The sequence below is a fragment of the Strix aluco genome, chromosome 15, assembly GCF_031877795.1.
Source record: "Strix aluco isolate bStrAlu1 chromosome 15, bStrAlu1.hap1, whole genome shotgun sequence".
Lineage (NCBI taxonomy): Eukaryota > Metazoa > Chordata > Aves > Strigiformes > Strigidae > Strix > Strix aluco.
Window position 1 is genome coordinate 5,727,331 of NC_133945.1, and position 25,063 is coordinate 5,752,393.

Below are 25,063 nucleotides of genomic sequence, written 5' to 3' on the forward strand. Positions count from 1 at the left end.
AATTTTCCCTCTGTGCCATGCCATAATGGTTCAAAAATGCAATCTGGAAAATAGTGTCTCAATGAGTCTCTTCTGTAACAAATACTGAGAGGTTAAACGAGATTTTTGTGTTCTCTCTGTTTGCTGTTTTGGAAAGAGAAGAGATTCTGCTAGTTTAAAAGAGGAATAAAATGTAAACCCATCATATGGAGGATGAAAATCAATATCCCTCAGGTTTGAAGACTAGCTAGGTCAAATCATAAGGTCTTCCAGCAAACACTTTTTGTTTGGAATCAAGCATGCACATTTGATCAGATGTGTGTGTGAGTGCAAAGTTTTGTTACGCAGTAAGCGTTGCTTCTGGAAGGCACTGCAGCAGCTGAGTGGCCCCAAAGGCGTGCAGCCTACACAAGGAGCCCGCAGCTCTGGACAGAAGAGCAGCAGACTTGCAATTCCCTCTTCCCCCTGCACCTCCCATGGAAGGTTGGTGAGCTGTTGCAGTCTGAAGGACATGCCTGCAGCTCTTGGCAGAGGCACAGCCATGTGGCTGATGGGCTACGGCACACTTGGCTGATGGCTGACTGGGTATATTGTCTCCCAGAGTACTGGTATCATTCATTTCAGGATGAACATTTAGGTTGTAATTCATTTGAGGCAGAACCATTTTCAACTATGTTAAGGCTCACGGTGAGAGTCACCTTCCCTCCAATCTGTGTGTTTTGGGTTGTGCCAATGCCAATGGCTGTCTTGATAGTTTATCTTTTGAGGGACCAGCTGGAGAAAATCATGCTGCAAGTGATGTTGGGGCTGTGGAAAAGTGAGGGAGGCCCCGAAGCACTTACCTTGAACAGTGCTGTGGTGCTTTGAATTGGGTCTCAGTTTCCACTGGAAAACTGAAAACAGACTACCCGGAGCACCATGGTGAAATGACATCTTTTTCTCTCTTGGCAAGAGATGAGACAAAAAACCAGTCAGTAATTAACAAAAAACACCAGAAATCCAGTCTCTGAGCCACTTCCGTTCTTGGCATAGGACAGTGTTTGTAAGGTTGCATTTTTCTTATGTTTGTAAGATGACATGGAGCATTTGAAGTGCTTTGATGAAGTGCAGGGCAAAGGAAGAAATTGAGTTTGTTTTCATTGCGCTCAAGTGAGATCTTAAATTTTCACTCTCGCCAATTAGAAGGTCAAGGATCTGAATTTCATAACATGCCAAGAGATGGAAATCAGTCTGGTGTTTCCTTAAAGCATTGTGTGATCTTGAAGTTTTACAGATTTTTCTCTATGTCTTTAAGAACTTCGTACAAGAGTCAGGGTTTCTTTTGTGGTGTAGGGAGTATAATGTGTACTTGCTGTGCTATAACCAGTATATCCTACCATATGCAAGCAAAACTATGGCACTAAATATATTTTGAGAAACTTGTCCTACTACAAATCACTCAGGAGACGTTTGGGATGTATGAACTAGTGAAAAATTCAAATGGAGGTCCTTTGCTTTGCTAGCCACAACTGGTGTTTAGTGCCATTTCAATGTATGTATGTTGTAGTTATTCTGCTTGACTCCCTTTGAAAGTTGGTGCCTGGATTTTAAATCCTGCTGCTCTGTCGCATCCCTTTGAGACCAGGGACTGGGGACCTGTCAGAAGGGGCCTTCACTACTCTGATGTTAATGCTATCTCGAGTGTTGTCTTCAGGGAAGCCTGGTGTGAATTGCCTAACCTCATCTCATTTCCTTCCCTCAGCTGAACTTTGACTTGGATCGTGGTGTTTTTCCTGTGGTCATCCGAGCAGTGGTGGATGAAGGGGATGGTAAGTGTGGTGGTGTGCTCCCTTGGTTGTCTTCTAGCTCTCTTTGAGGTTTGGGGACTCCTTCAGGGCAGGCTTCCTTCTGCAATGCTGAAAACATTTTACTTGTAGCAAAGGCTGGGCGAGCCTTTCCAGAATAAAAATATTTCAGGAGTTCACCTTAACTTCCTTGTATTAAAAGGGCCTGGCTAACCACGGGTTCTTACATAAAAACATGCTTTTAAAAATAGCCTCCATTTTTTACAGGAAAAATGGCCAGGTATTTAGTGTCAGAATAGTGTTTGGGAGATCTGCCAGGCACAAATTGGAGCAAATTACTTCCTTTCTCTTTGGGTTTTGCATCTGCAGTTTGTATGGCAAGGAGGGAGTTGGTCTTTTCCCCCTCTTTGAGGGGTCAGTTGTCTTCATAAAAGCTATAGCTATCTGTAGGGTGGGCCTTCCCCTTGGAATGGTCAGAGAAAAACAAATGGCTTTTAAATGCTCAGGCCACTGTTCAACCAAATACAGCTTCGTTCAGCGGTTTAAAATTCTCCTGCTTTTTCTGAAGGGTACTGAATGGTTACAGTGAAAGAGCATAACCTTTGATGAGAAATAATATTGTTGGTTATTTTTAAAGCGTGGTGCCATTTTGGAGAGGGAAGTCCAGTAAATGTTTAGATTGTTACTCACCTTGCACTGTATTTTCCTTCGGGGGTGTGTGCTTTTGGGCTCTGTGTGTTTGTACTCATTCTGAGTGTCAGCAATGAAAAAGGCACAAGGAAGTCATATTTTCTCTACTATCTGGGGGCTGTTGTGGTCAGCAGGACCAACATATCACTTCTGCATTTTGTAATGTTTTGTACAAAATTTAAGAATAATTAGAAAGAAAAAAACCACATTCTTGATTGTTTAGTGGAGTCACTTGCTCAGTTTCTTATGTTGTAGATGTGAAAGTGCCCAGAAACTCATTAAGTTATTTTACAGTCCTCCAAGCAGAGTGAAATAGAACTGGATGAACCAATTTAAAGTGTGACTAACAAAGCACAGCGCAACGTGAAGGAAATTAATTCTAAAGTGCATCTATTTCTAGTGATTTCAGGCACTGTTCGTAACATTGACATATATGTATATTTCTTGACCATAAATATAAAACACCTTCCTCTGTTTATGGAGCTTTTGGCAAGGTATTTGTACTTTCTAATGTTGGGCATGCCTAGAAAGACCAAAAATAGAACCAGGAGGCAGCATGGGAAGCATACATTTATGCACATACCGTGCCCAGTCTTAGCCAATAGTGTGCTGTCATCTATTTTAATAACCTGGAAAGGCAATTGCTTTTAAATCCTCTCCTGGAAAGAATATCAGCACAAAAATATGTGACGCTTGAGCAAGATTTGAGGAAATTGTTCTGTATTTTGGTTCTTTTTTAACGGATGGGACTGAAAGGAGCTGGCCTTGTGTGTTTGGGGCACCTGGAAAATTACAGCTGACCTGTAACGGCTTGTGTTAAGTAAAATTGAATGGCAAATTAAATTAGCAGTCATCAAGATGTTGGTTTGGACTGAATTCTGCCAGGAGATGTTTGCGTGCCTTGAAGAATGTGAGCTTGTAGTGTTAGCCCTCTCCCATTCCTGCCAGCGGGATTGCTCTCAGGGAAGGGTACAGAAACCCTTTGGGAAGGGAAGGTGCCGCACAGAACGGGTTGCACAGCTCCAGCCACACACACTGCTTGAATGCCACAGAGGATATAAAGGCAAGCGAAGCCTGTTATCTCTTAGCTGGCTATTCAAACTGTGGGGAGGGACCTGCATTTCATTTACTGAGTGAGCTACAACAGCCTTGCTCTTGGCTGGCAGTGGGGGGAGCAGGCAGATGAATTCCCAGGTTGAGCCCTCTTTTCTGCATGCCGTTGTGTTCCTGATTGCACCCGAATTGCCACGACCAATCTCAGTTACCCAGCAAATCTGCAGGCATGGACTCTTCTCCCACACACGGCTGTTTCCAAACATGATCTTTGTTCTGTAGTCCAGTGAATGGCTCCTCTTGTTGTCTCTGCTGTTCTGGGGGCCCAAAGGAAGCTGTTGAGCTCCTCTCCCTTTTAGACAACACAGGAGTTGCTTCCTTCAGCTGCTAACTTTCTGTCACAGAGCTGATAATAGTGTCTGCCAGCTCTTTGCATGTGCTGAGCACAGCCCAGGTACTCATCAGTCCAGACAGGGCAAGGTGGTTACGTGCCTTCCCTTCCTTTGGTGACTCCTCCGCAGCCTCTGTCTCCCATTTCCATATGATGAGTCTGAACATAATTAAGCAACAGAGTCCAACCAGTTGGAGCTGAACAGAACCTTAGAGTCTTGAGCCATAGAGACTGGGATTGTCCTCAGCTTCCTCTATTCTGTATTTGCTGAGGAAGCCATGAATGCAGTACAGAAACATCTGACAGACCCTTCTGAATGCTACTGGATTAAGAAAGAAGATATTTGTCTTTGGGGAAAAATTCAGAGAACTCGACAGAGATGTTTCAGTGTCCAAAATTAGTATAAGAAATAAATGTTTTATAAGCACGTCGGATTAGAGTGAAATGAAGTTATAAGTACCAGGGCTGGAAGTGCTGCAAATTGCTGTTAAACCAGATGGATTTATTAATCTCTGTGATAAATTCAGGTAATTAAAAACAGGAATTTGAGGGGAAAGCAAAATCCCACTGAGCGCTTTGGTTTCCTTTCCCTTTCCAACCTCTGAAAACGGAGCACCCAGGATAACCAAGGCATGTCTGTGGAGGGCCCACCACAGAGCCCAGCAGGGTTTTGTTCTTGCTCTGAAGGAGTATGAGATGAACCAACCTGACAACAAGAAAATAAAAGTTTTAAATTGGAAGAGGAGATAAAAATAGAATAGATGACAGTTTAGAAATTGTGAATGGACTAAAATTCAGCACAGGGTAGTTTTATGCTTGTGCTGGTTTTGAGGTTTAACCAGGACTGCTTTCTCTTTTTGCAGTGGTGGTTGAGGTGACAGGTCATGCCCATGTCCTTCTGGCTGCATTTGAAAAGGTAAATTAGTTCTTTTTTCCCTATGTCCCTGTCCTTGTATATGTAAACATTTCCAGGGGTCATTAGTTTGTATTTATATAACACTTAGCACAATGGAGTCCTGGCCCATGACTGGGGTTCCTGAGTGCTATTGTAGTAGAAATAATTGCTTGCAGCGGCTCCTGTACAGCCTGTAATTATCATTTGTACCTGAGCTGGTCACACAGCTAATTGTAGCTGGTGTTTCCTGTATGTGGGGAGAGGGCATGCCTCGGCGGCTGTGATGTTTGAGGGTGGAAGGTGTTGACCACAGCTGCTACGATGCAGTTTTCCAGGGCCTCGTGATCTCTTTGCAGAACCGGATCTGCTGTGTCCAGACCCTGTTGCACCATTGTTTGGCCTTAGTTTACGCGTAGGACCAAGCCCTTTTAAAGAATTAGGATACATCCTGCATAAAGACTTTGAGCTCCACTACTTTTCATGTTTGATGTAGCTGACTGCTGCCTACATGGTAAGGCGAAGCCAAGCTGTATGCACAAGCCTTGATAACAAAATCTCTTCCCATGACCCTGAAAACAGTTGCAGGATCCATAACTGCACCATGTTGTGTCTGGTTGTGGTAATACAGCAGACACATATTCTGGACAAGTGATACTTGTACTGACATGCTAAGATGAGGCAAGAGATGCTGGAGCAGAGCTGGGCACGTAGAGGGGAGTGGCATCAATGCTGTGCTGTTAGAAATTCCCCACTTCCAGGCTGGCATGTGGCTGACTTCTGTTTCTCAATCTGCTTAGTTCCTGCTGTATCCCTGAGCAAGTGCCAGGTCTTATTCTGTCCCTCCTAGGTGGATAATGTGGATGGTAACAAGCTGAGTCAGAGGGCATGGGAGGAAGCACAGTCAATCCTAAGGAAACCCTGTGGCTGGAAGATGCCCTAAGTGTTCTAGGTTGTTTTTTGTTGGACTTAGTATGTGAAGAAAACAAGTTTTCCTGTGTTAGAAAGGCTGCTCTGAGCACTGTCTCCGTAAGGTAGTTTTACTCCTGGAAATTAGAGATCTGTCAGAAATGAGGTGAGCAGCTGCAGCACCCTTGGGACTAGGGCAGGGATGTTATTCTTCTAGTTTCCTTCTCCAGCTCATCTGGAAAAAACAAACCACACTGGAATCCCTCAGTCATTGTTCAGCAGCACCTGGGAGAGGACAGTGTGGGCAGTGGGTCCTTGGGGAAGGCTGTGGTGTTTGGAGCCCATCTGTCATCTTGGTGGGAAAGTACTGTAGGTGGAGACCCCCTAGCCTTGCAAAATGATTGTTCAGCCATTTCTGAGGAGAGAAAAATAAATGAGACCACCAGCTTCCTGCATGTTACAGCCTGATTTTGAAGTATTCTACACGTTTGCCTTCCTCATCTGTGAGATTCATCTGTGCTCCCCTGGCTATTGCCTTTATAGCTTTTTGGTTGTAGCTAGGTTCAGATTAGACTTTGGATCTGATGATGCAAGTATGATTTTTACTTACAAATGAGTGTGTCTACTTGCTGTTTTCCAAGTATCCAAACATAGTGCTGTTGCAGTAAGCCCAGCCTCTGTGGTCAGGGAGTAGAGCTTTCGCTTGGACCTGGATTTGTCCCAGCTTCCTGTTCTAGCACCCTGTGGCCAGTGCTTGATAATAGCACCTTATAGAAACTAGGAAAATACACATATATTGGGAATGTATTAGCGTGAGGGCAGAAGTGAAGCTTTGGACATTTCTGTCACATGAGATTGGAAAGTGGCTTGAACTGCTCCAGCTTTGGAAGCAGGATTTCAAGGATTATAGGTAAATTCCACCTACTATGCAGAACCTCTGAGCTGTCTGGATGCACAAAGGTGATGGCAAAAGCTCCCATAATGTTCAGGGAGGTCTGAACAAGGTCTGCAGCAAAACTGGGAACCAGCTAAAGCTGGTCAGGCCATTCCATCAATGCTGGATTATGTCCCATGTCCAGGTCTGAGCTCAAGGATTGAAAGAGCTTCCCTTCTTTTTTCAGTCTGTGTGCTGTGAGAGGGAGATGCTGTCTGGTGGGGCCACTTCTTACGTCTCATCTTTCACTGAATGCTTGAAACAAGATGAAAATCTTTACAGGGCAAAGTGCTTGTTGAGTTCTTTCTCCTCCCTGTTTGATTAAAATATATTCCCTGTCTTTAGAACAAATGCAGCTTTTGAAGTGTAGGTCCATAAATCCAGAGGTGGTCCTTGCTAATAAGCACTGCTGCTGGTCACCAGAGCATGCTCAGAGGACAGACAGACCAGCAGGCCTTGGTAACTTGCTATTTATATGTATCTTTGAGTCAGATAGTAACCTTGATGCTCTGCGTAGTCTGGCCTTGCAGCTCTTCCAAAGGCAGAAACTTGGCACTTAATGTTTGCCTGAGAAACAGGACTGCTTTGTCTTTTGGTGCAGTGTTGTTGTGCCTTCCTTCTGAAATTCCTTCAGCAAACAGATGCACATCTGCAGCTGTTCACAGCAGCAGGGCCTGCTGGAGTCTCCCCTAAGTCTCCTTTCCGGCTCTCTAGGCTGTGGCAGGAGACTTGGTTTCAGTTTAGTTGACCCGTGTGGATGATGGAGAAAATAGAAATAGCACGCTATTCCTATCACTAGTTCTGACACCAGGTACATACAGAATTGTTCCAGCCCTGCCTGCTGCCACTGAGCAAGTGAAAGGCTTGAGGTGGTCACTGCAGCTCTGAAGATGGCAATGTGGAGCACGTGTGACTTGTTTCTGACTCCATCCAGTAGACAGGCCTTGTTCTCAGCCTGATGCCAGCCCCCTGCTCTCTCAGGGCTCTGGCCTCAAGAGTGACTCTGTAACTGGATGTTATTTAGGGTGTTAACAAATATCCCCTGCCGAGTCTTGCTGGAGCGGCTGAAGAAGTGTTTGCACCCAGTTGGACTGCTTGCAACCTGAAAGCATCCAGTGTGCCAAGGGAGTTTTGTGTGTGCTCTGACCCACTTCAGCCAGGTTTAACTTGAGCCAAGTCTGTCTAGCTCTGCACTGGAGCAGACAAGGAGCACTCCAATACCCTGTTTCACTAACTCTGCTGAGATTAATTGCCATTCATGCTGTCCCGGTTATACATAGCAGACACCAACTCTTGATCATGACTGTTTTACTCGTAATTGTACACTTCAGCTATTTAATGCATTCCTTTTTTTTTTCCTGCTAGCACGTTGATGGCAGTTTTTCTGTGAAGCCATTAAAACAGAAGCAGATCGTAAGTACCTGTTTCCTGTCTATTGCTTGATTAAAGACATTTGCTGGTGTCCCACAGGTGCCCGACTGTACCCAGTGGGAAGCTTCCGTGTTAGTTCACTGAGAGCCTGAGATCTCACCTTGTTAGCTCAGATATCACAAGCAAAGGCAGTGAGCTGCTGGCAACCCTTAACATTGGGTTGGTTGCTGATGTGTGTTGGGGGCACGAATATGGCAGCGTGGGACTGGCAGAGTGTTGGTGCAGGTCTCTTTGTGCTCCTCTGGGAGGCAGGCACTATGTATAGATTCAGTCTTTCCTAAACGTTCCTACCTTGCTGGCATTTGGCACTTGAATACAAAACTGGGAAAACACAGTACTGACACTTCCATGTCTGTATAGGTGTAAGTAAATTAGGTTTGCATAAATGAGCTTAAGTGCTGTATGTGTTAAGCAGTGTGAAGCACATCTGTTCATTGACACTGCCTGATCTCCTTAGGTTCTGTGTTTTGTGGTGTGGAAGGATGTCTTTGCAGTCTCCCAGTGTCCTACCTGGAGGCTGAAAACTGTTAGCTTTCCACATCTGTGTGTGTTAAGATATCAGGGGATCGTCTTCTCCCTGCACGAGCTTCCTTGTTGTGCCCAAGGTATCTTTGGAACAGCTCGAGGGATTGAGACCTTTTAAGGTTCCTCTTGCCTGTCCCCTACGAGTATCCTGGTACTTCAGCAGTCACAGACATGGTCTTGCTTTGTACCAGACAGCACACATTCTGAGAGGAGGGGAAGAAGGGAGACTGGCAAACAGGAAAACATCAGGGATCTGTAGCCCTTTTTTAGCCCATCCAGGTGTGGTGTGATGCCCAGAAGCTGTGTAGTGCCTTACCAAGATTGAAATTGCATCCAGTTTTGCATAGAGAGAAATACATAAACAACTGCAAACTGCTAAGATTGCCACGAATTCCAGCTTCTGAAAGGAAATCTGGCAGTGATCCTGCTGCAAGCGTCAGCTTGAAATGTCTTGGAGAAAGAGATGCGATTTTGGTGGTCGATCCCTCTGCTTTTAGATGGGTGCTGTGTTTGTGCTTTAAATGTGTTTGACTTCAGCTGGCTGCGATTGATGGCAAGGGTTTTCTGATCTGAATTAAAAAGCCTTTTACTACCAAGAAGGTCATTAAGTGCCTTGATTAGACACTTCTTGCTTGAAGATGTTCCTTCCAGTCCTCAGGTCATAAAAGAGCCAGTTAATCATGTATCAAAATTGCGTTCGGTAATTCACTGTCTGCCTCGCCAGTGCTGTGCAGAGGCTCACGGCCTGTCCTGCAGACTTGCTCATGCCTAGGGACAGAAATATTAGCCCTTGCTGCCAGAGCTTTATCCCAGTGCTAGTGGTGAGTTACTTGGCACTCCAGCCTGACGTCTGTTCTGAGCCCTGCGTGTCCCAGACTGACCTGCGCTCCCCTCCCTTCCTTGGTGCTTAGCTTGGCCGTGTGGCAGCATGATCTCCTGGCTAGCTGATCGATCTGGGTCCCGCAGGTATTTTTAATACAGACAGACAGAGACTGTTTCAGAAGGGAGTCTATCGAGTGTGCGAAGGCAGGTTTGTAGTGGGAACATCTAGGAGAGCCATGCCTCTGAAGGGAGGGCTTGTGTGCTGTGCTGGAAGAGGCTGCCAGAGCGGTGTGATGCCAGCAGCACCTCTTTCTCACATATTCTTCTGATCAGAGAAAAGCATTTGTGAGCTGATGAAAAGCTGCTCATTTATCTTGCTTGTGGGTTTTTTGGGGGATTTTCTTTAAGTCGCTTTTTTTGTGGTTTTTTTTTTTTTTTTTTTTAAAAAAAACTGTGAGCTCTCTGAGTTGGTGTTGAGTTACTGTACACACTAACAGAGTGTGTGTACCATTCTCCATTTAGCACTCTGGACTCCCCAAATGGAGGGCTGTTTTGCTGGAAGTGCTCTCTGGGGACGTTCCCACCCTACCACAGTATGGGTAGCTGAGTCCTGCAGTGAAACAGTGTGTGCTTGTCTGTCTTTACTGACAGAGCGTGTAACCTTCCCACTCACTGTTTGGTTGTGGGTACTTTTTTTTTTGTTGGCAGTTTGTAAAATGTAATGCTTATATGTTCTCTCCTATGGCTTTTAAAATAGAAGGAAGCTCTTGCTAGAAGAACACACAGTACCACTGAAACTGAGATAGCATCTGCACTCATAAGAGTACAGAGGTATAGAGTATATGTCTGGAGTAAGCCATCTGTCTAACATTGTACATTCTTCCCCATTGCTGCTTTTCTTTTGCCTTCCCCTCCTTGCCACTGCCAGGATTGCTGGGTACCTTTTGTGTGCATTGATCTCTAAAGCTCTTTGGGAGCAGGCAGCAGCAGCTAATGAGCTGAACTGCTTTGTTCTCTCAGCTGAGATCAGGTATAATGTGTGTACCAACCTGTTTAAAGAAATTCAGCGTGGATGAATACAAACAGATGGATCAGCAGAAAAACATGACCTGGACTTGGCCGCTGGCTCCTGTGTGCATCAGCTGAGGCTGTATATAGTCACAGAAGCCTTTGGAAGGGTGATGTGGTGCGGGATGGGTTGGAGAAGCGTGAAGGTGAAGGACTGCATTATGTACAATCACCTACTCCTTATTTACTCCTACTCTTTTGAAATCTAGAGATCTTTCTATTAAGAGCCATTTGCACCCTTTTCCTACTGGGACATGAGCTTCTTGGGATTTTTAGAGGCAAGCAATTAAAATGAACGCAGGCTCCTGTAGAGGCTTTGGTCTCTTCCTTCCTGACCTCTTCTTTGCTTTGAGCTGTCCACTTCTGTGCTCACTGTTGCTCATCATGATCCTCCGAGGAGTCAGGATGCTGTAACAAGACTCTCTTTGAAATGTCAAGTTACAAGAGGACATCTCCCACGTAATTGTTCCCAAACTTCCTGGGTGAGTTGTGAGCCGCTGCAGAGGATTTTGCTCAGCAGTCCAACAGCTGACCTCATTGCCATGAAATGCAGGCCTAGAACAGATTGTCTGTAAGCTGCACGCTGAGTTAAACGGGGAGATTCTGGAATTAGTTTGTTAAAGCTGCTGCGTCCCAGCTCAGAGCATTTCTGAACTGGGAAATGGGCTGGATATAGCTAGCTCCTGCCTGTATCTTGACATGTGACGTCTTCTGCAGCACTGAAATCCCATGGCAAAGCCATTGCTCTTCTGAACACCTGGCTTAACAAAAGGAGAGGAGAGAGGCCAATTACACATGGAAATGCCAGAAGACCTGGAATTGATGAGCTCTTGAAGCACTGGGTTCCCAGTGGCTTGGCTTCACTGTATGGTGTCAACTGGACAGTTCCTGGAGGTGGCAGGAAAGCGTTTCCTTTCCCTGTTTGCGAGATGTGTCACTTTGATACCTTGCAACCCCTTTGCCTGTTTACCTGTTGCAGGGTTTTATGCAGAGGAACACGCCCTGCTCTGAGGAAGCTGCTATGGAGCACCAAATCTTAGGGGGCTGGTATCTTTGTGCATCCTTGTAGAGGCTGTTCCTCACAGCTCTAAGAGTCTCATGCTGTACTTGCTGGCTAAGCCAGGGAACAGGGAAGAACACCCCACAGTGCAGAGGGGGCTTGCCTTGCTGGGGCTTGAACCGTCAGCCCTTCTTGCCTCAGTGCTTTAATTCACCTGCTCAGGGGAGTTCTCAGGCAGCTGCCAGCTTTTGCATAGAGTCGTGGCTTGGAGGAGTATATCCCAGGCTTGAGGCTGTGAGTGTCTAGAGCACTTTCTGCCACCACACACCTACATTTAGAGATGCCACCAAGGGCCTGGGAATGGTAATAAATGACACCGCACTAATGTAGGGTTGTCCCTCAAGTGCTTCTCATGCTAAGGAAGATGGTTTGTCTGTCTTCGATAGCTTGACCTTATGCTCCCAGGTGATGAACAGGGAAGTGAAGTGCAGCCATTGATGTGCCAGTGACAACCTCTGCTGAGGTTACAAAGATGGGTGGAAGCTCATCTTGGTTAGAGTTAAGCAGTACTTCACAGAAGGAAAGGACTGTGGAAGGCTGATTGCCTCTGGCCTATTTGAGCTATGTGAGTACATGTTCCCTCTTGATTTCTGAGACAAGCAGAGTACTTATTTTTTAGGTGATTTTGATAGTGACAAAAGTGGCTGGTTGGACTCCTTGCTCAGACCAGACAGGCTGGGCACCACTTTTTGAGCAAGGAGAGACTCATTCTCCCAGCTGTCCTTTGCAATGTTTGTTTCTGTTAACTTTTTCATGTAGCTATGAGGGAGCTGGCTGTTGTGGGTGTAACATGGACATTATAACACAGGATGGGATGGGAGGTGATCATGAAACAGCAATGACAGAGCAGCTGGTGCTTCAACTGTTGTCTTCTTCCCTAGGTTGACCGGGTGAGCTATCTGCTTCAGGAGATCTATGGCATTGAGAACAAAAACAACCAAGAGACCAAGGTAAAGGTGCTGAGGAGGCTTCTGCTCCCTGAGCTGTGGGTTTCCAGCCTGTACCTTCTGCTTTTGAGCTTAACTATGGGGCTTGGCAGGGCCACGTGGAGGTGCTTCCCAGAATGACTGTCAAGTCTGTGTCATTCCTGCAGACACCAGAGAAGCCCAGGAGTAACAGGTCCTCACTGCTGTAAGGCCCAGACAGTCAGTGGAGTTGTGCTGAGATAGCGTGAGAGTCTTGAGGATGTTCCCTGGGGCTGGGATTGCTGGGAGAGAAAGGGCATCAGTGCCCCGTGGGTGTTTCAGAGCACTGATTTTTAGGGCTTGTAGAGACAGCTGTGGGCCAGTGTTGCTGCCTCTCTGCAGTCAAGGTGGTGGCTGTGCTTCGCTCCTGTGGCTCCTTCATGTTCTCCTGTTTGGGGGGGACTGCATGTTCCTGCAGCGTTGCAGGGAACTGAGCTCTCTAGGGCTTGCCAGTGTCCAGAGGGCAGCCTGTGTTCCCCAGCAAGAGGGAGCACAGCATCACTAACGGATGTATAAGCAAATGCTGTAACCAGAAACATTGCCTGTCTTTAGGCAGGAGCTTCTGCTGGATCCCAGCTTTCTGCACAGCCATGCAGGTTACGTGACTGCTTCATGCTTGCTTTAGCCTTATGTAGAGCTGCCCTTTGCTGCCACCTGGGCTGCAGAGTGTACCAAGTGCTGGCCTCGGGACCAGACCTCTCTGGTTGTGTTGTGCGTGATTTGCAGAGGAGTAGCCACAGAGCAAGACAAGCAGGATTTCCTCTGTAAACAATGCAGTGTCCTGCCCAAAGCATCCTGTGATCTCTATCTGTCTGTACCAACAGGTAGCACCTGAAGAGGCGGGAGGGAGAAGTCTTTTCAAAGACTTTTCTTGCACAGGATCTATTTAAGAGGATTGAAGGCTTCTGTTTGGGTCCTCCAGGGTCTTGTGATGATTCTCTTGATCCAGCAATCACACATTTGTGACCCATCAGACAAGTGGCCTGGGGCCATTTTTGTTCTTCCTAGTGTACTTAGCAAACTGTGTGAATGGGAAAGCAAAAAGCCTGCCCTCCCTACCTCCCAAAATAGATGAGTGCATGTGACGAGGCAGACAGGCTTCCAGCCTTTTGCTGGCATAGTCAGCAGGCTGGGTGTGGATGTGGCAGCAGCGGGTGCTGTGTGTTGCAGTTTACACCAAGGCTGCCCGTCATCTAGCACGTGTTAGCCCTGGTGACCAAAGGGGCACCATGAAGTGGGACCAGATGAAGGTGGAGGGTGGGCCATGTGGGTTCATCAGTTTGGTGGGCTCTGGAATAACTTCTGTGGCACTGGGGGCGAGACTGTGGGGTTCTCGGGTATCAGTGAAGAGAGCTCTTGTGGTTGGAGGGTGGGTTTCCCCTCCCAGCAATAGCTTGCTTGGTGGCTGTAATCCAAGGCTCTGGGGCTCTGAGTGACTGAAAGACTAGTGTGATGCATGCTGAATTTGGGTGGGTTCACACTGACCTTTTTACCAGGGTGGCTGTGAGCAGGTGAGCATCCCAGGCTGGTTCTCCTGCTGCTGCATCAAAGCTTGTGCCAGCACAGGACACTGGCGAAGATGCTGTGGCAGGAGAACCACTCACTGCATCACTTATTCAGAGGACCTGTGGAAACTGGGCTAGACATGGCTGGAGTGCCTCCTTCTGTCCAGCCCAGGAGCAGCCAGACCTGCTGCCTGCCACAGTCAGCAGGGAGCTCCTTGTGGAGCTGCTCTCTCGTAGACAAGGGGCAGAAAGGCTGGATTGCCAGAGAGCCCGCTTCCCTGCTGATGCTGGGAGCCACCAGGCTGGCAGGCAGGAGCTTGTTCTTGGTCCCCCTCAGCCAAGGGGGGCTCCCTGCTGCACACAGCCTAGCTCTGGGGAAGGACAGCTGTGCTGTGAATTCACAGGTCTCTGGCCTTTAGTGAGCTCAGAGCAGAGCCCCGAGAGGAGGGAGTGTCTGTAGCAGGGCTGTGTGGGCTGGAGCTTGCTCTTCTTGAGAAACCCTTGCTGAGAGCTGCGGAAAGAAGATGCCAGCAATCTCACAGACTTTTGGGTGGGAAATTTCCCCAGGCTCTGGAGTCCCTTGGCAGTTCAGCGTGGCCCTTACCATTCACATGCCAACGTCTTGCCTCTCATTGCAGCCTTCAGATGATGAGAACAGCGACAACAGCAACGAGTGTGTAGTTTGCCTGTCTGACCTCCGTGACACCCTCATCCTGCCCTGCAGACACCTCTGTCTGTGCAATTCCTGCGCCGACACCCTGCGCTACCAGGCCAACAACTGCCCCATCTGCAGACTGCGTGAGTATGTGCCCAGGAAACAAGGGCATCTTTCTCCTTCCTAGGCTCCTGTTAAGTCAGTACAGGCTGTGAGAAGGAGCATGTATTTTATATACCCACCCCAAGGCTCAGCATCAAACATGCTGCTGTTCTCACTGGCATCTGGTGATTCCTGGCACCTAAAATAACTGTCCTTGAACAGGGAAGGAGGAGAGCGCATAGGAGAATGGCCCTTTGTTCAGTGCCTCCCTGGCCACTTGCCCTCTCCCTGGCATGGATCTGAAGGTGCAGGAGCTCTGAGCCATGCCATGTAGGCAGTTCTTGTGTTTTGGTGAAGATGATGGAATATCCCCCAAAGGAGGGGATGTAGAAGCTTTATCCTGAGAGTATCTGGCCGAGACAGCAGCCAGCCCTGCCAGATGGATGTCCAAGTACTTTGCATGATTTTTTTTTTTTCCCCTCTGACAACCTTACTCTGACTTTACCAGGGAGGCAGAGATGAGATAACAGTCAATTTACAGTCCTTTGCTTTGCCAGGAGAGTTAGGAGGATTTGCTTAACCCTTGCATTGCTCAGCTCCCAGAAGAGGTAAAAAATGAAATATCCATTCTGACACTCGGGCTGCGCTTGCTGAATTCCACGTCTTTTCTCAAAAGCACAGAGGCATAGGAGTCTCTTGAGAAAATGCCTGTGGTTTTGGTGTAGTAGACAGATCATGTGTTTTATCCTGTGCTTGGTCTCTGTGGTATTTGATTGTTTCTAATTGATACTTCTCAGGAAAAGAAAAACCAGCCCAAGACAGATGTTTGGCCTGAGAAATTAAGTCTATAAACAGTTCAAATTTGGCAAAGATGCAGTAACCAAAAGGAAGATCTTATCAGAGGAAGTGCCAGACAGCTTTGACTAGAAGTAGCACAACTTAAAACACAGGAACAGCATTATCTCATCTGCATGCTGCAGTGGAGTAGGTTGTATTTGTTTGGAAAGTACCCCCGTGTCAGACTTCCTGGGAATCTGGTTCTGGGGAGTGCAGAAGCAGCAAGGATAGATTTGCACCTCTGTCCTCTGGCTCTAGACTGATCTTGCAAGGTTGCTGGGTGCTGCAAGAACTAGGGAAATGCCTGGGCTTTTCCTTATGTATGAGCAAGTTCTCACAGCTGCATCAGAACAGATGTCTGGCTCATTCATATGCGCCCTTGGCACAGAGGAACTAACGATATTAAAGATCTGCAGATAGAAAACGGGGCTGCGGGCAGGGAGTGGAGATCAAAGCTGTTGTGGTGGGAGGACCAAGGGATGGCTGTGCTGGAGACAGGGGCATCGCCTCTAACCCTCAGGCTGGGTTCACAGCTACTGCAGAGCCTCTCACCACCACAGTGCTGGCTGGTGGGTGAGCAGCCGATGGCAGGCACGATGCTTCCAGCACCAGCTGGACCCCGGAGCTGAGACTTGTGGGGTCTGAATGAACCTAAAGCGGTTTTACGTGAGCCTCCCCCCTCCACCTCCCCCATCCTGTAGCTTGCAGTGCACTGCCCAAGGCTGAGCTCATGATTTTCTTTCTGTGTTGTATGGTATTGGGCCTGAAGTGCCTCTGTACCCGACTGTACTGGGGCAGGGAGTGCCTGTTCTCCCCAAGGGCTGTGTGTACCCAGAGTTTTCTGGCCAGCAGATCTCTTCCCTGTCTAGATCAGTTGACTAGAAGCCAGAGCACAGGACTTGGCTTTGGTGTGCTCCATGGCCCTGCTCCCCATGCACACGGGTTGCTGCCCCATGCTGATGGTGTGTCTGCAGCAAGCCGAGGAGTTCTGGCATGGCCTGGTCCGGTTTAGCCGTGTTGTCACCTGCCTACTGTTCTCTCCTAGCCTTCCGCGCCCTGCTGCAGATCCGGGCTGTGAGGAAGAAGCCAGGGGCTCTGTCGCCAGTGTCGTTCAGCCCTGTCTTGGCACAGAGCGTTGACCATGATGAGCACTCTGTAAGTACCTCATAACCCCATGTGCAAAGCCTGGGTGTTGGTCTCAGCCTGAGCAGGCAGCTTGTGCTTGCACGAGTTGCTCAACCTGATGGCTGGTGTCCCTCTGACCTCAGGAGGTATGCTCAGGCCTATGGAGCAAGGACTTACTGAGCAGTGCAGCCTCCTTGTCAACCCTGCTAAACAACCAGGATCTCTCCTCTTGTGGATTAGTAATACAACTGGTTTTAGCCAAGTGCTTTCCTGTCTTTTGGAGGAAACAAATCCACAGAAACCTTAGTCTGAGAAGGTTTCTCAGGGCCTGTCCCAGCAGAAAAGTGGCAGACTCTGGGCATGACAAGGTGGGAGTTGGGAAAATGGGAGAGGTGACGGTTTGACTTGCACGCACATCTGTGTGGCAGCACTCTGATGAAGTGCCCTTGGCATAGGGGTTCCCAGCATGACAGCGGAAAGGCCTCTTTGTGCCAGCCTCCCTGAGTGATTGGGGTCTCAGCAGGCAGCTGAGGGAGCGTAGGATGGGAAGTGTGGTGCTGGTGGCTCATCCCTGGTGTGATGAGGGTAGCAGCTCATTGCCTGAGCAGTGCTCTTCCACAGCTGGCTCTGGTGAGACACAGAGTGAAGACGGGGAGAGATCAGAGTGAAGAGAGGGAGATCTGCATCTAGATCATCTTACAGACTTCCATGGGAACAGAAAGATACTGCCACAGCAAAAGCCTGGTTTTATCCATCTGTCCTCTGCAGCATTGTCGACCTGCTGCCTTCAACTGGGGCTAAGAAATAGGGCAGGGGAGAAACCCTGAGGGTTGTTGTGAAGCAGAGTGTGGTGTGTAGAGGAAGGAGGTGCTGTCACCAGGAGCGAGGTGAGGAGATGCTGTGTGTCTCTTCGTGTCACTAACCTCAAGAAACAACTTCTTTAAAACATGGTTTTCTCTTGACAGTGTCCCTTTAAACCCCTTAAAGTGAGCACTGTCTCCCTGCCCAGCAGGAAACCTAGAAGGGAAACAGTAAGTGGACTTGGTTGTATTTGCTTCTACAGCAATTCTTTGCCAGCAGTGTCACTAGCACATGGAAGTGTTACACACGCGAGGGCTTGCTAACACGCTGGGCTTGACTTGTGCCCCTGCACAGGCTGTGACACTCCACGTACTGCCTCCACGTTAGCCGTGAGATGCTCACACCCTGCACAGACGATCACTTATCTCCCTGGTTTGTGTGCGGAGGAATAAGCAAGATGGAAGCAGCTTGCCACAGCGGTCTGATGCTGCCTCTCAGGGATTGTCCCCAGGTCCTGAGCCTGGCTGCTTTATAGTTCCTGGCCAAGGCATTTTTGTAGCTTTGTAGGACTGTGGACAAGCTGCTGACCCCTTGGCTCACCCAGAAGCTTCCTTGCACTTGTCTCATCCCCTTGACAGTTTGGCGTGGGCACATCTTGTGGTTTCCACCACAGTGCTGGGATGTAGAGGTAGACAAATAGGCACCGTTGGACCAGGTCTTCTCTTCAGGAACACTCGCTGCAGTGGGCTGTTTTCCTTTTACAGAAACAGGAAGGATGAAGCTTGTTTTGTTGGGGACTCTCTGAGTAGGTGTGAGAGCATGTAACTGGAACACTGTGCAAGGGACAACATGAATGGCAGTTATGGGGGACCAGGAGCCAGGAAGGGGAAAGGTGAGGGGGGTCCCTAGGCCAGGAGGAGTCTGCCCTCTTTGTGAACTCCCATCAAATGCAGCTACAGCTGTTGTTGGTATCAAGGAGGCTGCAGTTTTCTTTTGCTCAAGCTTGCCTAAATACTCGACCTTATGAGGAATGTGGCTTGCTGCGCTCTCAGGTCTGGGGAAAACCTGAGGCTGGGTTCAGGTAATGAGGCTACTGCAAGCTTGGCATGACCCTGGCTCTCTGCAAGCCTCCTGCAGCGACTAGCAGTACTGCTGGAGCAGTGGGCGCTATGGGTGGTGTAGTAGTAAGTGTTTCTGGAGAGAGCAGTGTCTCTTAGGGTTGTTTGAAAGCTCAGTAACTTGCAGTGAGGCTGAGAAATCCTCCTCTGAGCTGTGCTGCAGAATCTGAGCTGTGCTGCAGAACCTGAGCTTTCATAACAGCGCACCAAAATGAGCAGCCTTTGAACCCTCAGGCCTTGGTCTACACAGCCAGGAGAAAAATGTCCCAAACGCGAGCCAGGGGATTTTGTGGACAGAAAAGTGAGGGAGACAAAATAGCACCTCTGAGCTGCTGTCCGGAAATGAAATGTTTTTGTGGAGATGGCTTTTGGCCCCACAGCCTACAGGTGGCAGCAACTGTGAACCGATTCCTCGTTCAGCTGCCTTGGTTATCTTGCAATCACCAGCTGTGGTCTTCAGCACAAGCTCATAACCATCACAAGACCATACTTAAGGCATGTGAGTTGATGCTTGACCCCAGGTGCCACTCGTTCTTTCCTCCCCATCGGATCCAGCTCCTTCTGTGACCACAAGTGAGTCAGTTCAGCAATCAACTCACACCAAATTAATGGCTGTGTTGGAACAGGTTGCTGGGCAGGCTCATCTGCAGCTGTGTGATTGGGAAATGAGGCACAGAGAAGCTACAGGAGTTCATGGCCAGGCTTTGCAGAGACATGCCATCTTAGGTACGATGTAGAACCATCTCCCTGAGGGTACAGGGCTGAGACAGCTCAATTTAATGTAGGCCTGGACTGCTGCAGTCTTGCCTCTTGGTTTGCAGCAGGCTGGGCTGGGCTGAGCTGTCTGCGGCCTGCTGGGTTGCAGCATAAACCCCATTTGTCTCTGTCCACAGGATCTTTATGATCAGGAGGATTTTTGGAGTTAAACCAGTGTTGGTTTATTGGCTTTGCAAGGGTCCCTTTGGCAGCTCAGTGAGTTACAGGGGGAATGGGAATTGGTGCAGTTTTGCCTTCCTCTCTTACAGGACCAGTGGTTCTGTGATCCTTTTCCTACCTTTTAGCAGAGGCGACTGTGCAGAGAGCCAGCGTTAGCAGCTGAGAGGACTGAGACCGTGGGAGAAGTGGAAGTGGTGTAGGCTCTGAGGATGTACTCCCTTCCTTTGACTCTCTCGTAGTAACACTGGTAGTGCTGTGAAACAGCTGTGTGTACCGGGGCTGGAACCACAAGTGGGGTGCTTATTGAGCTGGAAGGGTCTCTAAACCATTGGAAGAACTTTTAGGGGAAAAAAATCCAAATTAATTTTATGGCAGCTTTTTTAGGAACCTGCTTTTTCACTCTCCTTGCCCGGCTATTGAAAGTATGGTGGGGGGGTGCCCAGTCATGTTCCAGCCTCCTGAGATGCCCAGTCTCTCAAACATGGCTCTGGAAACTTGCCTGGACCATCATCAGCGTTACAACCCGAAGGGGAATGTGTGGCTGTTGCAGGGGAAGGAGGCTGAGGGTCTCTGGAGGGGATGGGCTGCTGGGGAGTGCAGTGTGGGAGATGCAGGGCTGGATTGCAGCGGGGCCACCCCTTTCTAGGGGGGCTTCTGTCCTGGGGACCGTTTCTTAACATGCCACTCTCTTTCTTGCCCACAGAGCTCTGACAACATCCCTCCAGGCTATGAGCCCATTTCCTTGCTGGAAGCGCTGAATGGCCTTCGCTCTGTGTCCCCCTCCATCCCATCAGCTCCTCTGTATGATGAAATCAACTACTCGGGTGTGGTGGATGGGATGCCACCTGCCAGCCGGCCGCTTGTTGGGATGGACAGAGCTGTGGAGAGCAGCCACCAGAAGGGCAAGCGGAGCAAGTCTCCAGATAGGTCAGCATGGGGATGGAGGGGTCCACTCCTCCTGCAAGCCCTGAGGGCTTGTGGCCACTTGCACTGGGAGCCAGGAGAGGGCTCTGGCTGGTCTCATCACTGGTAGCACTGCTAACTCAGAATTTTAGGAGGCCAGCAGGTACTCATGAGAGAGTTGGGACTTCACCCCTGCATTCAGCCTGAGGTTACCAGCTTAGGTCTCCTAAGGTCTCGCTTTGTCACCAAAAGAAAGGATTTTTAACAAGGAGACTTTAATCCACACTTTGGATGGAAATGTCTCCTTTCCAATGCAGTTAGTCCCTCGATTTGCATTTGACATCCAAACCTTGTTGGATTTCAGCTTTCCGTGGAGGTCCCCAGAAGCAAAAGAATGTGGAGGGAAATGACCTGAATTTCAGAGCACAAAATGCTGAATGAGATCTTTTAGTTGTTGCCTGAAGCCTCCTCTGCTGGTCTTGTGGTGGAGGATGGAGGTGTGGATGCTGTGGCAGTCCACTGCGGGTGCCCTTCACATGTCCCTTGCATGTGAGTTTGTTCCTGCACTCCTCGCTGTGCTTCATTCCAGCTTTCCCGCTGGGAGGGGAGCCCCAGAGGTGTGAGGAGCAGCGTGGGACCTGGGCCTCTTGCTTTCCATGCAAAGGCAGATATGTCTGAGTTGTGTTACTGTGCTGAGCACCGCTTGGCTCTGTCCCAGAAATCTGCTGCTGCTGTTCTCTGTGTAGCTGATACTGGAGGGCCCTGGTAAATTTAGCTCAATAGCTTGAACTCCTGCTCATGCATGTTGGCTTCTGCTTCTGGTGGAGGGACAGGGCAGGGGTGGTGACAGCTTGAGCTGCTGCCACCAAATCCGGCAGGGCCCACAGTGCTGGCAGCACTGCTGCTCCTTGCAAATCGAGTTTCTCTTGCTGCAGCACACTACGGTCTCCCTCATCCCCAATCCACGAGGAGGATGAAGAGAAGCTCTCCGAGGACTCTGACTCGCAGCCAGCGCTGAGCGGGGGTGAGCTGGTCCTGAGAGAGACCAGCTCTCCAGAAGTAAGTCTGTGCTCTGCTGGGGAGCTGCTTTGAGCCAGAGCTCTTCTGGGAGGGCTTCTTCTGAGACATGGGAGATGTCTCCTGAAGGGCCGTCACTTCCTCAGTGACAGGGTAAAGATGAGCTCGTTAGCATGAGTAGCGCAGAGCCAGCAGTCTCGGCTGCCTTTATTTACCTGTAGGGCTCCACGAGGAAGGACGTAGCTGCTCCCTGTGACCCTAACATCTTTTTGGGAGCTGGGGCATTCGAAAGCCACTTGGCTGAAGCCATGTCAGAGCATTTCCCCCAGCTTCCTGGGCAAGCCCTTGCTGGGCTTCCAGCACCCACTGCCATTGCCTGTAAAACCCCTCCACCCTGGCCTGTGGTGCCACAGTGCTGGTGGGTGGCCACTTGCTCCCTCCCTGAACCCAGTCCTGGCCCCTAGTCCAGCTCTCTGGAGAAAGCCAGAGCAGGAGACAAGCACAGTAAAGGCCTCCAGCCCACAGAAGTAACCTGTGCTGTTCCTCCTTACAGAGCGTGGCAGGGGAAGAGATCGAGGAGGGCTCATCCCTGCAGCAGGGTGAGTGTGCACTCGGCTATGGGGGAAGCCAGACCTTGTCTTGGTGTCCAGCTCCGCTGTAGTGGGATGGGGACAACTGGGGAATGGACCTACGAGTTCAGAAACACCCAGCCCCTGAAATCCCGTCCCGTAGCAGTGCATCACCGGGTCCCTGGTTGCTCCTGGGAAGTGGAGGAAGAAAATCAACAGATCTCCCTGGTTTACTTGCCAAGCATCTCTCCTTGCTGTAAGCTCTACACACGTAGAGCTGCCCACGCCATGGGCTGTCTCCTTGCATGGCTGAGGAGGGAGGTGGCTGCATGCACCAGTGTGGTCCTGGTGAGAGCATGGCCACAGTGCTGGGCATGCAGGATGTGCCCCATGTCTTTGGGATGGGTCTGTGCTTGGTCAGCATCCAGAGGGCACGAGGATGGGGTGGGAGGGGAGTGCTGGGTGCATTTTGGGACATGAGCCTGCACGTGAACAGAGCTGGCCCTTGGCACTGTGACCTAGGCCAGTCTGACCGGCTCTCCCGAGACCTCTGCGGGGCTGGGGAGGCCTGGGCAGCTTCCTCACGTGGAAGTTCTCAACCTGTCCTGCAGCACTGGGCTGGGCACTGAGGGGCTGCGCTCTCGGCTGGTTCTAGGTAGCCGCCCGCCCTCCGTCGAAGACGTCCTGCAGGATGGCAGCTGCGGCGAGCACAGGAGCCTGACGCAGTCGGAGAGTGACCCCCCGGTAGACGTCTACCTGCCAGGTAATGGCCGTGCCGTTGGGGTCAGAGGCGAACTGCCGACCTGCCGCGCTCGCGGCGCCGGTCAGGGGGGCCGGGGGGTTTGTGGGCTGTGTGCGGGGCAGCCTCCCCAGCTGGGGCGGCGTGTGACAGCCTTGGGATGGGACAGGAAGGCACCTGCACGGAGCACGGGCTCCCGCTTCCTCCCTGGGCAGAGCGAGCTGTGGGCAAGGGAGACTAACACAGAGGTAACTTGCCCCCCGCTTCTCTTTCCTCCTCCCTCACCCTTTTGTCTCTGTCCTTCCCCTCCTTTCTCCTCTCTGGGTTGTGGCCACTCAGTGGCACAGTTTATGTGACCATGGCCTCCCGTGCCTGCCCCCAACCCGCTCCTGCTTTTGGCCGAGAGAGGGGAACCATCTGGGCCGGCTTCTGGGAGACTGAGCCGGTGTGGGGGGCAGTGGGCACCCCTCTGCTGTGGGGCGGTGTCACGGCGGGCAGGGCTGTGGGGTGCTGTGTTTTGCTGGCCTCACCCCCGACTGTTGTTGTTGCAGCCTGTTTTCTTCCATAGAGTTGCAGTCTGTTCTGAGTACCTCTCTAATGTCTCCTTCCCTCTCTGTCTGCCTTCCTCCCTCCTGTCTTGGGCAGCACTGGGTCCCGATTCCTGCTCTATTGGTATAGAGGAGTAAGCTGGTACGTCTTCTCGTTCTTCTTGTGCATCGCTGTGGTGTGGGGCAGCAGGACCCATCCTGGGAAGGCCAGCAGCCGGGCGAGAGCGGGGACAGGGCTGGTCCTGGCCATGGGGGCAGGGAAGGAGGGGGGCAGCAAACCACCCAGGCTGCACTGCTGGCTCTGTCCTGGCTCTGTTCCTATTCCTGGCACCCGCAGGGGTCCCTGCTGTCCCTGAGTGCCAGGACCCCAGGCAGGGCAGCAGAAACCCCTGCCCTCCGCACCGGCTTCTGCTGGGCTCCCAGGTGAGGGCTCTGCTGCCTCGTGGGTGCCATGACCGTCCAGGCCCCTGCTGGCTTCTCCCAGGCTGGTGGCAGATGGTGTGTCCACTTCATGTCCTCTGTCCCACCCCTGGTGCTTGCTGAACCCCCATCTTAGCAGGGGCAGGGGGGATAGAGCTCGTGGGCTCCCCTGTCTCTCCTGTGGTCAGTGCAGGGTAGGAGGGGGTGTGGGGGGGATTATCTCCCTGGCCCACGCTGCCCTCTCCCCAGGGCCGAGCACCCTCCCTGGGCTCTTAGTTTGACCCCGGGACTGGAGTTATTGGGGCTGAACCCCCTTTCTCCTTCCTCAGGCTCATCCGACTTCACCAAGACGCTCCCCGGCCGCGGCACCGGCAGCCCCACGCAGCCCCTTCTGTTCGAGCAGACGCGTCTTCATCTGGAGGACGAGCAGAGCCTCTCGTGAGCGGGGCCGGACTTCCCTGCCCCTGCCGCCGGAGCCGGGACCCCCGGCGCAGCCTCTCCCCGCCACCGCGGGGCTGGCCCGTGCTCACCCGCCCCCCGGCCCCCCAGCCCCCGGCGGCTTGCCCCGGCACGCTTTCGGCACAGCCCGGCTTTTTTAAAGACGTGCATGCTTCCCGCCGGCGGCCGAGGGGCGGAGGGTAGGGGCTGGCGTCGAGTTTTTACGTGGGAGGTGTATGTGGGGGCGTGGGGAGGGTTTGGGGTTAAAATCGGCAGATGAAGGACACTACCGTTGTATATTTTGTACACACCGAGCACAGCCCTTTGCTGCGGCTCTGCGGGGGGGCGGGGGGCGCAGCCCCTTCGCCGTGGGATGGAGCTGACCCCCCCGCCCCGCGGAGCCCGGCGCTGCCCACGCCGTGTGCCTTGTTCTGCTTCTGCGGCGGGTCCCGGGGCGACCTCCCCCCCCTCCCCTCTATGTTTGTAGTAATAAACCCGTGGAGCAGCCACGCGCGTCCGTGCCTCGATGGGACGGGGGTATCGGGGGGGCTGCGCGCGTGTCCGCCTCCTTCCCGGCGTGCTCTTCGGCGCCCCCTCCCTTCCAGCTGGGCTCTCATTGGGCGCCGGCCCCCGTGCGGCCGTTACCTAATGCGGCCAGAGACGCGCGCGGCAGCGCCCGCTCCCATTGGCCGCCCGCCCCTATTGGCCGCCCGCCGCCATTGGCCGCCCCGCCGAGGGCGGGTGCGGGGGTTGGCGGGCGCTGCCGAGCGCCCATTGGCCCCGCGGCGCGCGGCGTGTCGCCACTGGCTCTTGCGGCGCCAGGTCCCGCCCCCTCGCCGCCGTCGGC

The 25,063-nt window shown here is 51.0% G+C and overlaps 1 protein-coding gene across 4 annotated transcripts in view; it reads left to right on the top strand.

Annotated features, from left to right (window-relative positions):
• MGRN1 (mahogunin ring finger 1) overlaps positions 1–24,723 on the top strand; it is a 56,232-nt gene extending 31,509 nt beyond the window's left edge. The window contains exons 6-18 of one of the 4 annotated variants that reach the window (XM_074840344.1): positions 1,721–1,787; positions 4,761–4,813; positions 7,998–8,045; positions 12,420–12,488; positions 14,647–14,806; positions 16,648–16,757; positions 17,693–17,758; positions 20,286–20,509; positions 21,421–21,544; positions 22,056–22,101; positions 22,727–22,834; positions 23,456–23,500; positions 24,108–24,723. In XM_074840344.1, coding sequence (XP_074696445.1) covers positions 1,721–1,787; positions 4,761–4,813; positions 7,998–8,045; positions 12,420–12,488; positions 14,647–14,806; positions 16,648–16,757; positions 17,693–17,758; positions 20,286–20,509; positions 21,421–21,544; positions 22,056–22,101; positions 22,727–22,834; positions 23,456–23,496 — 1,116 coding nt within the window. In that variant the 3' untranslated portion in view covers positions 23,497–23,500; positions 24,108–24,723. The remainder of the gene's footprint in view (positions 1–1,720; positions 1,788–4,760; positions 4,814–7,997; positions 8,046–12,419; positions 12,489–14,646; positions 14,807–16,647; positions 16,758–17,692; positions 17,759–20,285; positions 20,510–21,420; positions 21,545–22,055; positions 22,102–22,726; positions 22,835–23,455; positions 23,501–24,107) is intronic. The other 3 variants (XM_074840341.1, XM_074840345.1, XM_074840342.1) reach the window with 3 other exon arrangements.
• The last annotated feature ends 340 nt before the right edge of the window (positions 24,724–25,063 follow it).